General features: G+C 62.5%; 1 protein-coding gene across 3 annotated transcripts in view; it reads left to right on the top strand.

Moving 5' to 3' along the window:
* MAEA (macrophage erythroblast attacher, E3 ubiquitin ligase) overlaps positions 1-9,841 on the top strand; it is a 12,510-nt gene extending 2,669 nt beyond the window's left edge. The window contains exons 2-9 of one of the 3 annotated variants that reach the window (XM_045289442.1): positions 273-476; positions 1,858-1,980; positions 2,400-2,513; positions 5,366-5,442; positions 6,130-6,238; positions 7,776-7,909; positions 8,800-8,995; positions 9,163-9,841. In XM_045289442.1, coding sequence (XP_045145377.1) covers positions 273-476; positions 1,858-1,980; positions 2,400-2,513; positions 5,366-5,442; positions 6,130-6,238; positions 7,776-7,909; positions 8,800-8,995; positions 9,163-9,258 — 1,053 coding nt within the window. In that variant the 3' untranslated portion in view covers positions 9,259-9,841. The remainder of the gene's footprint in view (positions 1-272; positions 477-1,857; positions 1,981-2,399; positions 2,514-5,365; positions 5,443-6,129; positions 6,239-7,775; positions 7,910-8,799; positions 8,996-9,162) is intronic. The other 2 variants (XM_004715075.2, XM_013007840.2) reach the window with 2 other exon arrangements.
* The last annotated feature ends 822 nt before the right edge of the window (positions 9,842-10,663 follow it).

The raw sequence follows: 10,663 nt of genomic DNA, 5'->3' as shown, positions 1-10,663 counted from the left end.
CTTTGGGGCACCCCTGCTACACCAGGAGGCATGGCCACCTCGTTTTGTCTGGTGTGGGCCCTTCGGGTTGGTCAGCCGTTGGAACGGTTCCTGCAGCCCCTCCTCCCTCCCTGACAGGGCTGTCTGCAGCAGGGCCTTCTCTCTCAATCTGCCGTCTTAGGGAAAGTCTCCGGCCCTAGTTGGAGGTGGAGTGGGGCTGTGGCGGGTGTTTGGGCCGCCATGGCAGTGGGCCCCGGCCCGCCTGAGCGCGTCCTCTCTCCGGAGGGTCCCAGGCAGTGGAGTCCATCCAGGCCGAGGACGAGAGCGCCAAGCTGTGCAAGCGGCGCATCGAGCACCTGAAGGAGCACAGCAGTGACCAGCCGGCGGCGGCCAGCGTGTGGAAGCGGAAGCGCATGGACCGCATGATGGTGGAGCATCTGCTGCGCTGCGGCTACTACAACACCGCCGTGAAGCTGGCGCGGCAGAGCGGCATCGAGGTGGGCGCCAGGGTCCCTGGGTATTCCTGGTGACTGTGGTCAGAGCTTGGCAGTCTGGGGCCACGTTGATGCCTGGTGGATTGTGTGGTATCAGCCTCTTGTGGTCTCCATGTACACCCCATCCTCATTCTGGGAGACAAAGAGCGCGCACACGCGTGCAGTGGGTGTAGGTGTGTCTGCAAACCTGTGCCCCAGGGGAACTGGGCCAGTGTCCACCCGGGTGGCCTTGTCAGCTGTGCCAGCCTGCTGGGGGCTTCCCGTGGCTTGGGTACGCAGACGTCGGTTCTGTCTGAGTGTCCTCATGCTCTCTGCACCCCGGACTCAGAGCCGTGCCTTTGTCGTGCTTCGGCCCCCACTCCTGGCCATCCGTCTCCTCTGGGTCGTGATCTGTCTGCCCGTACCCCCGCTCCCCTAAGGGTAATGGGCTCTGTGGGGCCCGGGCGGCCCTACAAGGTGGACAGGAGTGACTGTGTGCACTTGGGGCCCAGGTCCACGTTGATTCCTTGGTTCAGCTGTCCAGGCAGGGTCCAGGGGTGGGGTAGGGGTTCTTCCCACCCTGCCTGACCCCAGAAGGCATGGTGCCTGGGTCCCAGGTGGACTGCTGGTGGAGTGACTGGTGGGCATCATCCCTTCTGTCACCTGGAGGGACAATGGTGTCTTGGTTGGCTTGTGCCCTGGTGCCCTAGAGCAGTGGTTCTCAACCTTCCTAATGCCACAACCCTTCAATACAGTTCCTCATGTTGCCATGACCGCCCCCCCAACCATAAAATGATTTTCGTTGCTACTTCATAACTATAATTTTGCTACTATTGTGAATTGGGTGGTTCCTGTGAAAGGGTCATTGGACACCACCCCAAAGGGGTCGTGACTCACAGGTTGAGAACTGCCCTAGAGGAAGCCTGAGCTCCAGCCACATGCTTGAGCAATGGAACCGTCAGTGTGCAGCCTTTCGAAGCCACTGCGGTCGTCCCTGCTTATGTATACCTGCTGGACTGCCCTGTCCCCTTCTGCTTGCAAGTCCAGGCTGGTGTGTGCCGGCCACAGTGCATCTCCACTGGGCTCACGATGGGCCAAGCTGCAGGGGCCACCAGGCTCCTCGACCCGTCGTTTGAGCCAGCAGGCAGGTCCCACTGCCCAAGCTAGGCACCCAGCGTGGGGTCAACGTCACCCCTGATTTAGCATGGGCCTGCATGTGCAGGCCCCTCACCCCACCCCGCCCCTTCCTGGGCAGCGGTGGCCGATAGAACTTGGCAGGGAGGGCAGGGCTGGGCACCTGGGGTGGACGGGCAGAGTTAGACCACACACACCCATGGGAAGAACTGCAGAAGGTGGGTCAGCGAGCAGGGCATGGCTCCACCCAAAACCACTTCCTGTCTCCAAGGACCTGGTGAATATCGAGATGTTCCTGACTGCCAAAGAAGTGGAGGAGTCCCTGGAGCGGCGGGAGACCGCCACCTGCCTGGCCTGGTGCCACGACAACAAGTCCCGGCTGCGGAAGATGAAGGTGTGTGCCGTGGGGCGGGGCTGCTGCTGAGGTGCTGTGGCTGTGGGCTTGGTGGTGGTGCTCAGCCTTTGGGTGGGGGCCCCTTCTGCACCACTGTGTGGGTGACTGCCAAGCCCTGCAAGAGGAAGGCGGGTGCACGCAGCATGGGGGATGCACGCACGTGGGGGACACGGCCCCACCTGCCTGAGCCTCAGTTATTCACTGGACGGCACCTAGGGGTCGGCACAGTCCCAACTGAGGTGCTGTCACTAAGCACGCTCGCCCGGAGGCTGCGCCGAGGACGTCCCACTGCCGTGCACCAGCCGCCCCCTGGGGAAAGCTGTATGTCTGCCTTCTCAACCGAGCGCTCCCTTAACCCCTGCCGTGTGAGCTTGTTGTGGCGTGTGGTCCCCGCCCGCGTGACACTCTCTGCCACTCAGGGCCGCCAAAGCGAGCACGAGGCGAAGACGGCACGAAAGAGTAGAGCGGGCTGTGGCTCCCCCAGAGAGAGTGAGGACCTGGGTGTGGAGGCCCTGAGAGCACGGCCCGAGTTGGTATGTGACCCACGGCCCCGCCCCCACTGCCCTGCCACTTCCAGGGAGCCTGGGGGGGCAGCAGCCACCGCCGATGGCAATCGCACCAGGGCATTGGTGCTCATCCTCACGTGTACACGCCCATCGCTGCAGACCTGCGTGCACACGCACTCACCCTCCCACACAAACACGCTCACTGTCATCGAGCCCTTGCTGACGGGGCCACACCACAGGACAGGGCAGGACTGCCGAGTTTCCTAGGCTGGAGCTAACCATTTGTGGGAGTAGAGAGCCCTGCGTTTGTCCCAAAAAGCAACAGGTGGTTTCTAAGGACCTTGCAGATTGCAGCCCAGCGTTGACCCACCGCCCCCAGCACGCATGCCTCAGACAAGCTAGGGGACTCAGAGTGTGGGGGGAAATTCACTCTCCGTGCCATTTTCCCTTGAACTCTGAAGCCCCCTTCTACTTTCTCACTGGCTCACAGTGTTTCTGCATGCTGCATACTCTCCCACCTCCCACACACACACTCACCGCATCTGCCCAGCCACACTCAGACCCATTTCACACTGACATTTCACACTCACCAGTGCACTCATGCACACACACATGCTGCATCGGGCCAACCCCGGGGGAAGACCATGCCAGGTGCTGCAGGGAGCCCAGCTCAGAGCACAAGTGAGAACCTCGGTGGGAGACATTGGCTGAGAGTCCTCACACACGAATTCAGAGCTGGTTCAGAGTCCTGGGCTGCCATCGAGCCCCGCAAAGTGCACAGGGCCCCGAGGGGTATCCATGGGCAGGACAACAGCAGGGTCTGCCTGTGCCCCCACCCCCATGCCCCTGCCGGAGAGCCAACTGCCAAAGCTGAGAATGTCTGAACTGTAAAAACCTGTCAGCCTTCTGAGCCGTACCGAGTGTCACCCAGAATCCTGGCCCTGCAGTGTCCCCACAGCAGCGCCTTCCTGCTGGTCAGCAGTGTCTCCTGGTGCCTGGTGAATGGAAGCAGTGGCCATTGAGTGGGGTCAGCTGTGTTGCGCCCTGGGCTGCAAGCAGGGCCAGGGTGTGGGGTGTGGAGGAAGATAGCCTTTGAGGGCAACGTAGGCTGCCACGGTGCAGCCTAGACATTGGTCGCACGCAGACACGTGGTTCTGCTTTCAGCAAGCCACTGCCTGCCCTCTGGGAGGACCCGGAGGGCTTCTGGCCAGAGCTCTGCCGTGACTGGCACCTTGACCCTCTGCAGCCTCATCCTGGCAAGAGGGTGCTTCGCTCACCCGCCTTACATCTCACCTGTGCTCAGAGCTGCCGCCAAGGAGCAACGGGCAGCCGACAAGAGTGGGCTAGAGGCCTGTTGGGAGTGGGTGGGTGGGTAGCAGCTTCCTGAGTGCGGGACCAGGGGTGGAGGCCACGTCCTGAGGGTCGGGCTGGGGTTATTGCCCAGAAGAACAGCAGGCACCTCGTGGAGGCCCAGGGCGTGGTGGCTAGAGTAGTGTTTGATGGGATTGGACGTGAGGGGGTCGGGTGGGTATGTAGGTGAGCATTGCAGATGTGTGGGTGAGTTCAAGTCGGTTTTGGTGGGCTACGGAGACAAAGCTGGGTAGACTGTGTGGTTGCCAATTAGAACTTTGACTCACCCCATCGTGGGCTCTGGTTCTGGCCGGGGGCACCAGGAACCACAGGATTTGACTCTGTTGGCGCCGTCTGCCCTGTTTGTGGCTGGGGACGCTGAGTCAGTGTTTCCTGAAGCCGCCGATTGACCCTTCTGCGAAAGAAGCCAGCCTCCCGCCCCCCGCTAGAGTTGGTTTTGCACATTTGCCCGTGTCCCCCCCCCACCCAGGCCGTTAGGGTCTTGCACTGGCTGGCGGGCCTGCATGAAAGCAGCCCGTGTCCCCCCGCCCAGGTCGTTAGGGTCTGGCACTGGCTGGCGGGCCTGCATGAAGCAGCACTGCTGCAGCCTTCATGGGCTCCTCTCCACCGCAGCTCTTGCTGGGAACCAGCGTGGGCCCACGGCCCTGCGCCACAGCCCCGCCTCCGTCCACTTGGCACCACCTGTGGGTGCAGGCCCACCTGCAGACCCTGCGAGGCTTTCTCAGGGCGTCCAGCATCCGTCCAAACCTGCCAGGTCCTCAGGTGGGCCCAGCTGGCCCTTCTCCCCACGCTGCCCCAGCTCCTCCCTCACCTCGTGTCCTGTCTGCTGCCGGCGCCCCCATGGAGAGCCGGGTGGATGAACACCTGGGAGAGGTGCCCGCCATCTTGGGGCCCAGGCTGCTGGTGAAGGGTTCGGAAGAGGGTGCCTGCATAACACAGCTAGCACACAGGTGCTGTGTGCCTCGTGTAATCCTGTAATGGCCACGCAGAGCCCACGGACCCGTCCTTGTAGCAGGTGTGACCACCTTGTCCCACCAGGGCTTTGCATGGCAGTGGTGGTGTCAGCCTGTGATCCCGGGACGGCTACTGACAGACACCTCCTGCCCCACTGGGCACCATGTTGCCTCCAGGCTGGCTGCTGCTCACCTCCGGGTGGGTGCCTCTCCACTTGGGTGTTCTGGTGGGGGTAGCACCTAGTGCTCCATCGGCCAGCTCTCCCCCCCAGGCCTTCATCATAACCATGATGTCCACGATGATTGGCCCTCTAGGCAGGAGGCCTCAGCAGGGGCCAAGCTCATGGACCATGGAGCTGGTGCCACTGGACGGTGTTGGCTGCAGTGGGCCTGACCCAGGCATCCGGCTCTGTTGCTGGAGTGCTGGGGGGTGGGGGGAGGGCGTGCATGAGACTGGCCAGCTCAGAGGCACGTGTGCGAGTCAGGGCCATGACCGTGGTTGGCTTGCTGCCTCCCAGGAAGCAGCTACAAGAGGCTCCTCTGGTCTCTCCTCAGAGCTGCCTGGAGTTCAGCCTGCGGATCCAGGAATTCATTGAGCTCATCCGGCAGAACAAGAGGCTGGACGCTGTGAGGTAGGTCATGGGGTCACTGATGTGTGTTGGGGACCGCCGGCCCCCTTACACCTCCTGGGCCTGCCAACTCGCCTGGGTGTGGGGCTCCCTGTTGCCCTGGTGGCCTAGAGGGGGGGGAGGATCAGAGGCTCTCTGAGGGTGGTGGGCACAATGATGCCCGGCACAGCACTGTCCTGGCAGGTACCCAAAGCCGCCCATGGCCCCCAGGTGGACACTGGCCACGGTGGGCCTCTAAGAGGCGAGGTGGTGAGACTGATGGCCCTGATGGCCCAATGCCCAGTGCGGCATCTTTTCCTTTCTTGTCACCCATGGTGTCCCTCTGTGCCCTCGGGGTGGGTGCTCTCTAGGAATGAAGGGTCTGATCCCAGCATTGGGGAACCCCTTCCCAAGCTGGGTCACTGGACAGAGGCCCCTGTGAGCTGGGGCAGGACCAAAGCCCGCCTGCCCCATGCCGTGCTGTGCCCCATGCTGTGTATGCCCCGACTTCTCAGGGTGGGGCTGCCCGCGGGCCCCTCGTGTCCGGGACCACGACGCATGACCAGACCTGTCTGTCCTGCCGAGGCGTTTATTATCAGAGGATGCTGGGTGCACTTGCTGCCCCCTGTGTGAGAGTAGAGGCCCCACTCGGCCACTTAGCTGTCAGAAGTGGGCACGCAGGCATGTAATTGTGTACCACTTGTTCCCTAGACACGCGAGAAAGCACTTCAGCCAGGCGGAGGGCAGCCAGCTGGACGAGGTCCGCCAGGTCATGGGCATGCTGGCCTTCCCATCAGACACGCACATCTCCCCGTACAAGGTAACGCCACGGGTCCCTCTGGGTGCCCGTGCTCAGGAGTGTTCCAGAGATCTCAAGGTCCCCCAGCTCTTGCCACTCTGCGCCTGTCTTGTCTTGGTAACAAGGCGGCCCGAGGCCACGTGACAACAAGGCCCCTGCTTTTGTGCCCACTTAGAACCCCGTCTCTGTTCCCTGGGGCTGGGGCCACTGTCGTTAGGACTGACCGTCGGGGGGAGCTTATGACCCCGGAAGGGTCCTGAGCCAGGCTGCTCTGAGGGGACAGCGAAGCAGGGGGCCTGATGGGAGCCGTGCCCAAACTGACAGAGAAGCCAGCACTGCCCCCTGCACCTGTAATGGGGCCGCTGCTCTGGTGCCCCTGGTTACTGGCGGGCTCGTGGTTGGTGGTTCCCTCCCAGCTGTTACTGGCCCCTGCACTGACGGTAAGGAGCCCTGAGTGTGCCTCCCTCCTTGACTGGACATGGCACCCCACTAGGAAGCTCAGGAGAGGCACAGCCCTGCCTCCTGGAGCCTCGAGGATGAGGGTGGGGGCCGAGACAGCCCAGGGAGCAGCCCTCCTACCCAGGCACCCCCAACGGCACTCGGTCAGGAGCCCGCAGCCTGGGCGAGAAAACGGTGAGCCCAGGACAATGTGTCTCGGGGCAGGCAGGGAGAGCTTCTCAAACCTCTCGTCTCTTCAGAGGGGTTTGAGGCCATAGCAGTTGCTAGCAGTGAGCGGGATGCTTGGGGAAACGGAGCCAGGACCGGCCTGCTGTCGGAATTCAGCGGGTGCTTGAGTCCAAGTGGATGAGAAGTTGGCTAGACTTGAGCGAGTCGCGGAGTGGCTGGTTACTCCCTTTGTCCCCCGTCTCCCTCAGGGTGCCTTTCCAGACCTGGTTGATGTTAAATGTCCCAGTTCCATTCTCCCCTCCCCTAAACCCACAGTAGATTTAGGGACAGACGGTGACCAGAAAAGGCCCTGGTGCTTGGTGAAGTGGAGGAGTGAGGGAGAGGACGGCCCTCAAGCAGATGGAGGGACACCGTGGCTAGAACAGTGGCTCGGGCACAGGGTCCATCGTGAGGGTGGCACACCTGGTCAGTGTCTCCTTTTGTTGGGCATGGGGTCACTATGGGTCAGAGCCGACTCGATGGCCAGATGTAAATGTCACTGCTGTGATTCTTGTCATCTGAGGAGGGCCTGTGGTCGCTGTGTAGCAGTCGTTAGCCTGGGGGAGGGAGCAGCTCTCCGGGGCCGTTGGTCCAGCCCTCTGGTTCCAGGGCCGCCCCCCACCACTGGGAGCTCGTGCTGCAGGGTAGCGGTGCTGGCTCCAGGTCTGGAGGCTGGCCCTGCAGGAACGGGCTCACCGAGAGGGGGGGCCAGCCGGCAGTGGGGAGGAGTTGGCCTTGGCTTGTCTTCACTGCCTTTCATTCCCAGGAATTCATCCCCAACACACACACACACACACACACACACACAGACACACACACACCCCTTGTTTAGGGTGCCCCTTGGGCTCGCAGCCTAGACGCAGAGGCCACCCAAGCTGCTGGTCTCTTCCAGGATCTGCTGGACCCGGCCCGGTGGCGGATGCTGATCCAGCAGTTCCGGTACGACAACTACCGGCTGCATCAGCTGGGCAACAACTCGGTCTTCACACTCACGCTGCAGGCTGGTCTCTCGGCCATCAAGACCCCGTATCCGCCCACTTGCCCCACTCGGAGCAGGTCTCCGATCCCAGCGGCCCGGTGGGGGCGTGTGGGGGGGCGACAATATCCTGCCTCATGAGGTTGGTGCTTTTGCAGGGCTCACACGGTATGCTGTCTCTGCTTTTCTCTGAGCATGTCCTCCCAGGCTGCCCACAGCCAGCACTAGTGGACTGGCAGCTGTGGACCAGCCCCCAGAATGCCTGCCCCACCTGGGCTCTGAGTCTCCTCAGCATCTGGCGGGTCTGAGCCTTGACGTTCAGACATTCATTATTTTCAAACGAACACGTCCTGTGGTGGTCACTTCTCCAACAGACAACAGCTTCCATTCAAGCTACAGCTTGAGCACACGCTTGACCCGTCACCTCATCACCTGGCCCCCTGGGCCTGCTGTGTGCCCCTTCCGTGGGCATTGTGATAGCCTCTGTCATGATCCATCTGCCCACCCTCATCTGGGCACCGTTTGGGGCTGGTGACCTGAGAGCTGACAGCACCTGGGCCTAGAGACGCCCTCCCTGTGCACCGCGCTCAGGCGGGCCGTGTGCTGTCGCCTGTGCAGTGAGTGCCTCCGTTAGTGTGGCCTGTGGGGGCCAGCGTGTTGGGCAGCAGGCAGCTTTCTGGGAAGTCCAGGAGTGGAGGCCAGCACTTCCCAGGACTGATTGTCGTGGCCCCCGAGGGGGTGGGGTGGGGGGCTTGCTCCTCTCTTCCTGCTCTCCCTTCCCACCTAGAGGCTCTCGGGCTGGTGGTTTTCCTGAGGGGCCTGAAAGCACCCACGGTCTGACCCAGAGGCTCCCAGGCACCCATCTTTGCTGCGAAGAGTGAGGGATCCTCCAAGGGGGGCTTCCTGGCTGCCGTGAGCCTCCTTGACTGACCGTGTGCAGACAGTGCTACAAGGAGGACGGCAGCTCCCGGAGCCCCGACTGCCCTGTGTGCAGCCGCTCCCTCAACAAGCTGGCCCAGCCCCTGCCCATGGCCCACTGCGCCAACTCCCGCCTGGTCTGCAAGATCTCGGGCGACGTGATGAACGAGAACAACCCGCCCATGATGCTGCCCAACGGATACGTCTACGGCTACAACGTGAGGGCCGGGCAAGGGCGCGGGCAGGAGGGCCGGGCCGCCCACTGCCACCCATGGGTGCGGAGCCTCAGGCCGTGCCCGGCAGAGGAGAGGGGGGGAGTAGGGGAGGGGTGCTGGTGGCTGGGTCCCGGCCGCGTGCTGCTCTTAACCCCTGCTCTCCTCTGCAGTCTCTGCTGTCTATCCGACAGGACGACAAAGTTGTTTGCCCGCGAACCAAAGAAGTCTTCCACTTCTCACAGGCCGAGAAGGTGTACATCATGTAGACCGCGCTGGACTGGCCAGCGGCAGCGAGCCTCCAAGGAGAGAGGAGACATTTCACACGTTTGTACTTGAAAACGTTTCGATTGGTCGGATTTTCTAACACGCTGACCATGGATGCTTCTGGAAGTACTTTGACCTCTCCAGGGCAGCCTTTCTACGGACAGACCCCTGTTTCCCAGTGGGGCAGCCATCCCCCCAACCCCGACATCTCTCCACTTCCCTCCCTCTTTGCTCAGAACGAACAGAACCGGGGAGCGGGCTGGTTCTTGATGACCCACGGCTGCCTGGCCCTGGGCCTGACCACAGGCGTGCCGGGGCTTGGGCTGCCCAACAGGGGACTCCACGGCTCCCTCTTGGAGCTGCTGCCGGGGCCTTACTTCCTGCTCTGAGAATGTATCCATGTGGAGAGCCACTGGACCGAGGTCTGCAGGGGCCTGCCCGCCCGGCGCCCTCCGTGAAGAGCCAGCGGCCCCACGCAGACCATTGCTGTAGAGGCCTGTATGTAGCGCTGATGTGTGCATGTTGGTGTCCATTAGCTAATAAACTGTACATGTAAAACGTTAATAAAGGGCTTTCTATTTCTTCTTTCTGTGTGAGCACGACACTGCTCTTGCCCTGTGCTCTCTCCTGCCTCTGTCCAGCCCTTTCTCCCGGACGTCGTCCTGCTCCCTGTGTCTCGGGCCCTTTAGGGTCTTGGCAACCCAAGCCTGCCTCCTGCTGAGTGGGCGCAAGGCTGGTGACTCACAGGGCCCCGCTGGGGCCTCCTTGGGCTCCAGGCCCGAGTTGTCTGAGCTGCCGTCCTGTCCCTGTCCCCCCTCATCCCTCCACCCTGGAGCCCCGCTCTGCCCTGGAGCACCCCTTGCACCGGCCCAGCAGCTTCCTGCCCACATCCCTCTCGACCAGCCTCCCTTCCCAGTGCTGGCGCACAGCGATCACCCACCCCCAGGCTGCCGGAAGGAAGAGCCCTTGGCACCGGGCAGAATGCTCCTTCTTGCAGACCCCATAGCCGATGCAGGGGCTCCGAGCGGGTGGGCGGGGTGTCCTCCGCCTGCTATCCCAAACCTGGTCCTCTGGCTTCAGGTTCGGGGCCCCTGTCTCAGTTGACCTTCGGGACAGTCTTGAGGGTCCAGAATTGGGTCATAGCCAACAGGGAACATGCCTAGGATTCCTGAGCACTGGTCTGGGGGCGGCTTACTGTGGCAGCTACCAGCCTGGACCCACAGGACGCCCTGTGGCCCGGCCTGCGCCCTCTGCTCTCCCTGGTCTGTGCTGGATGTCCCAGCCAGGACCTGCTTGCTGCCTGTCCTCTCCTCTCCAGGGCTCCTCACGGGCTCAGTGCTGTTGCCAGCCTCCCCACCCCCATGGAGACCCTTACCAGGAGAGAATATCCATCCGACTGCTCAGACC

This window comes from Echinops telfairi, unplaced genomic scaffold (genome assembly GCF_000313985.2).
Source record: "Echinops telfairi isolate 266 unplaced genomic scaffold, ASM31398v2 ScPeMD7_28;HRSCAF=97, whole genome shotgun sequence".
Lineage (NCBI taxonomy): Eukaryota > Metazoa > Chordata > Mammalia > Afrosoricida > Tenrecidae > Echinops > Echinops telfairi.
This window is presented reverse-complemented; position numbering and strand designations above follow the sequence as displayed.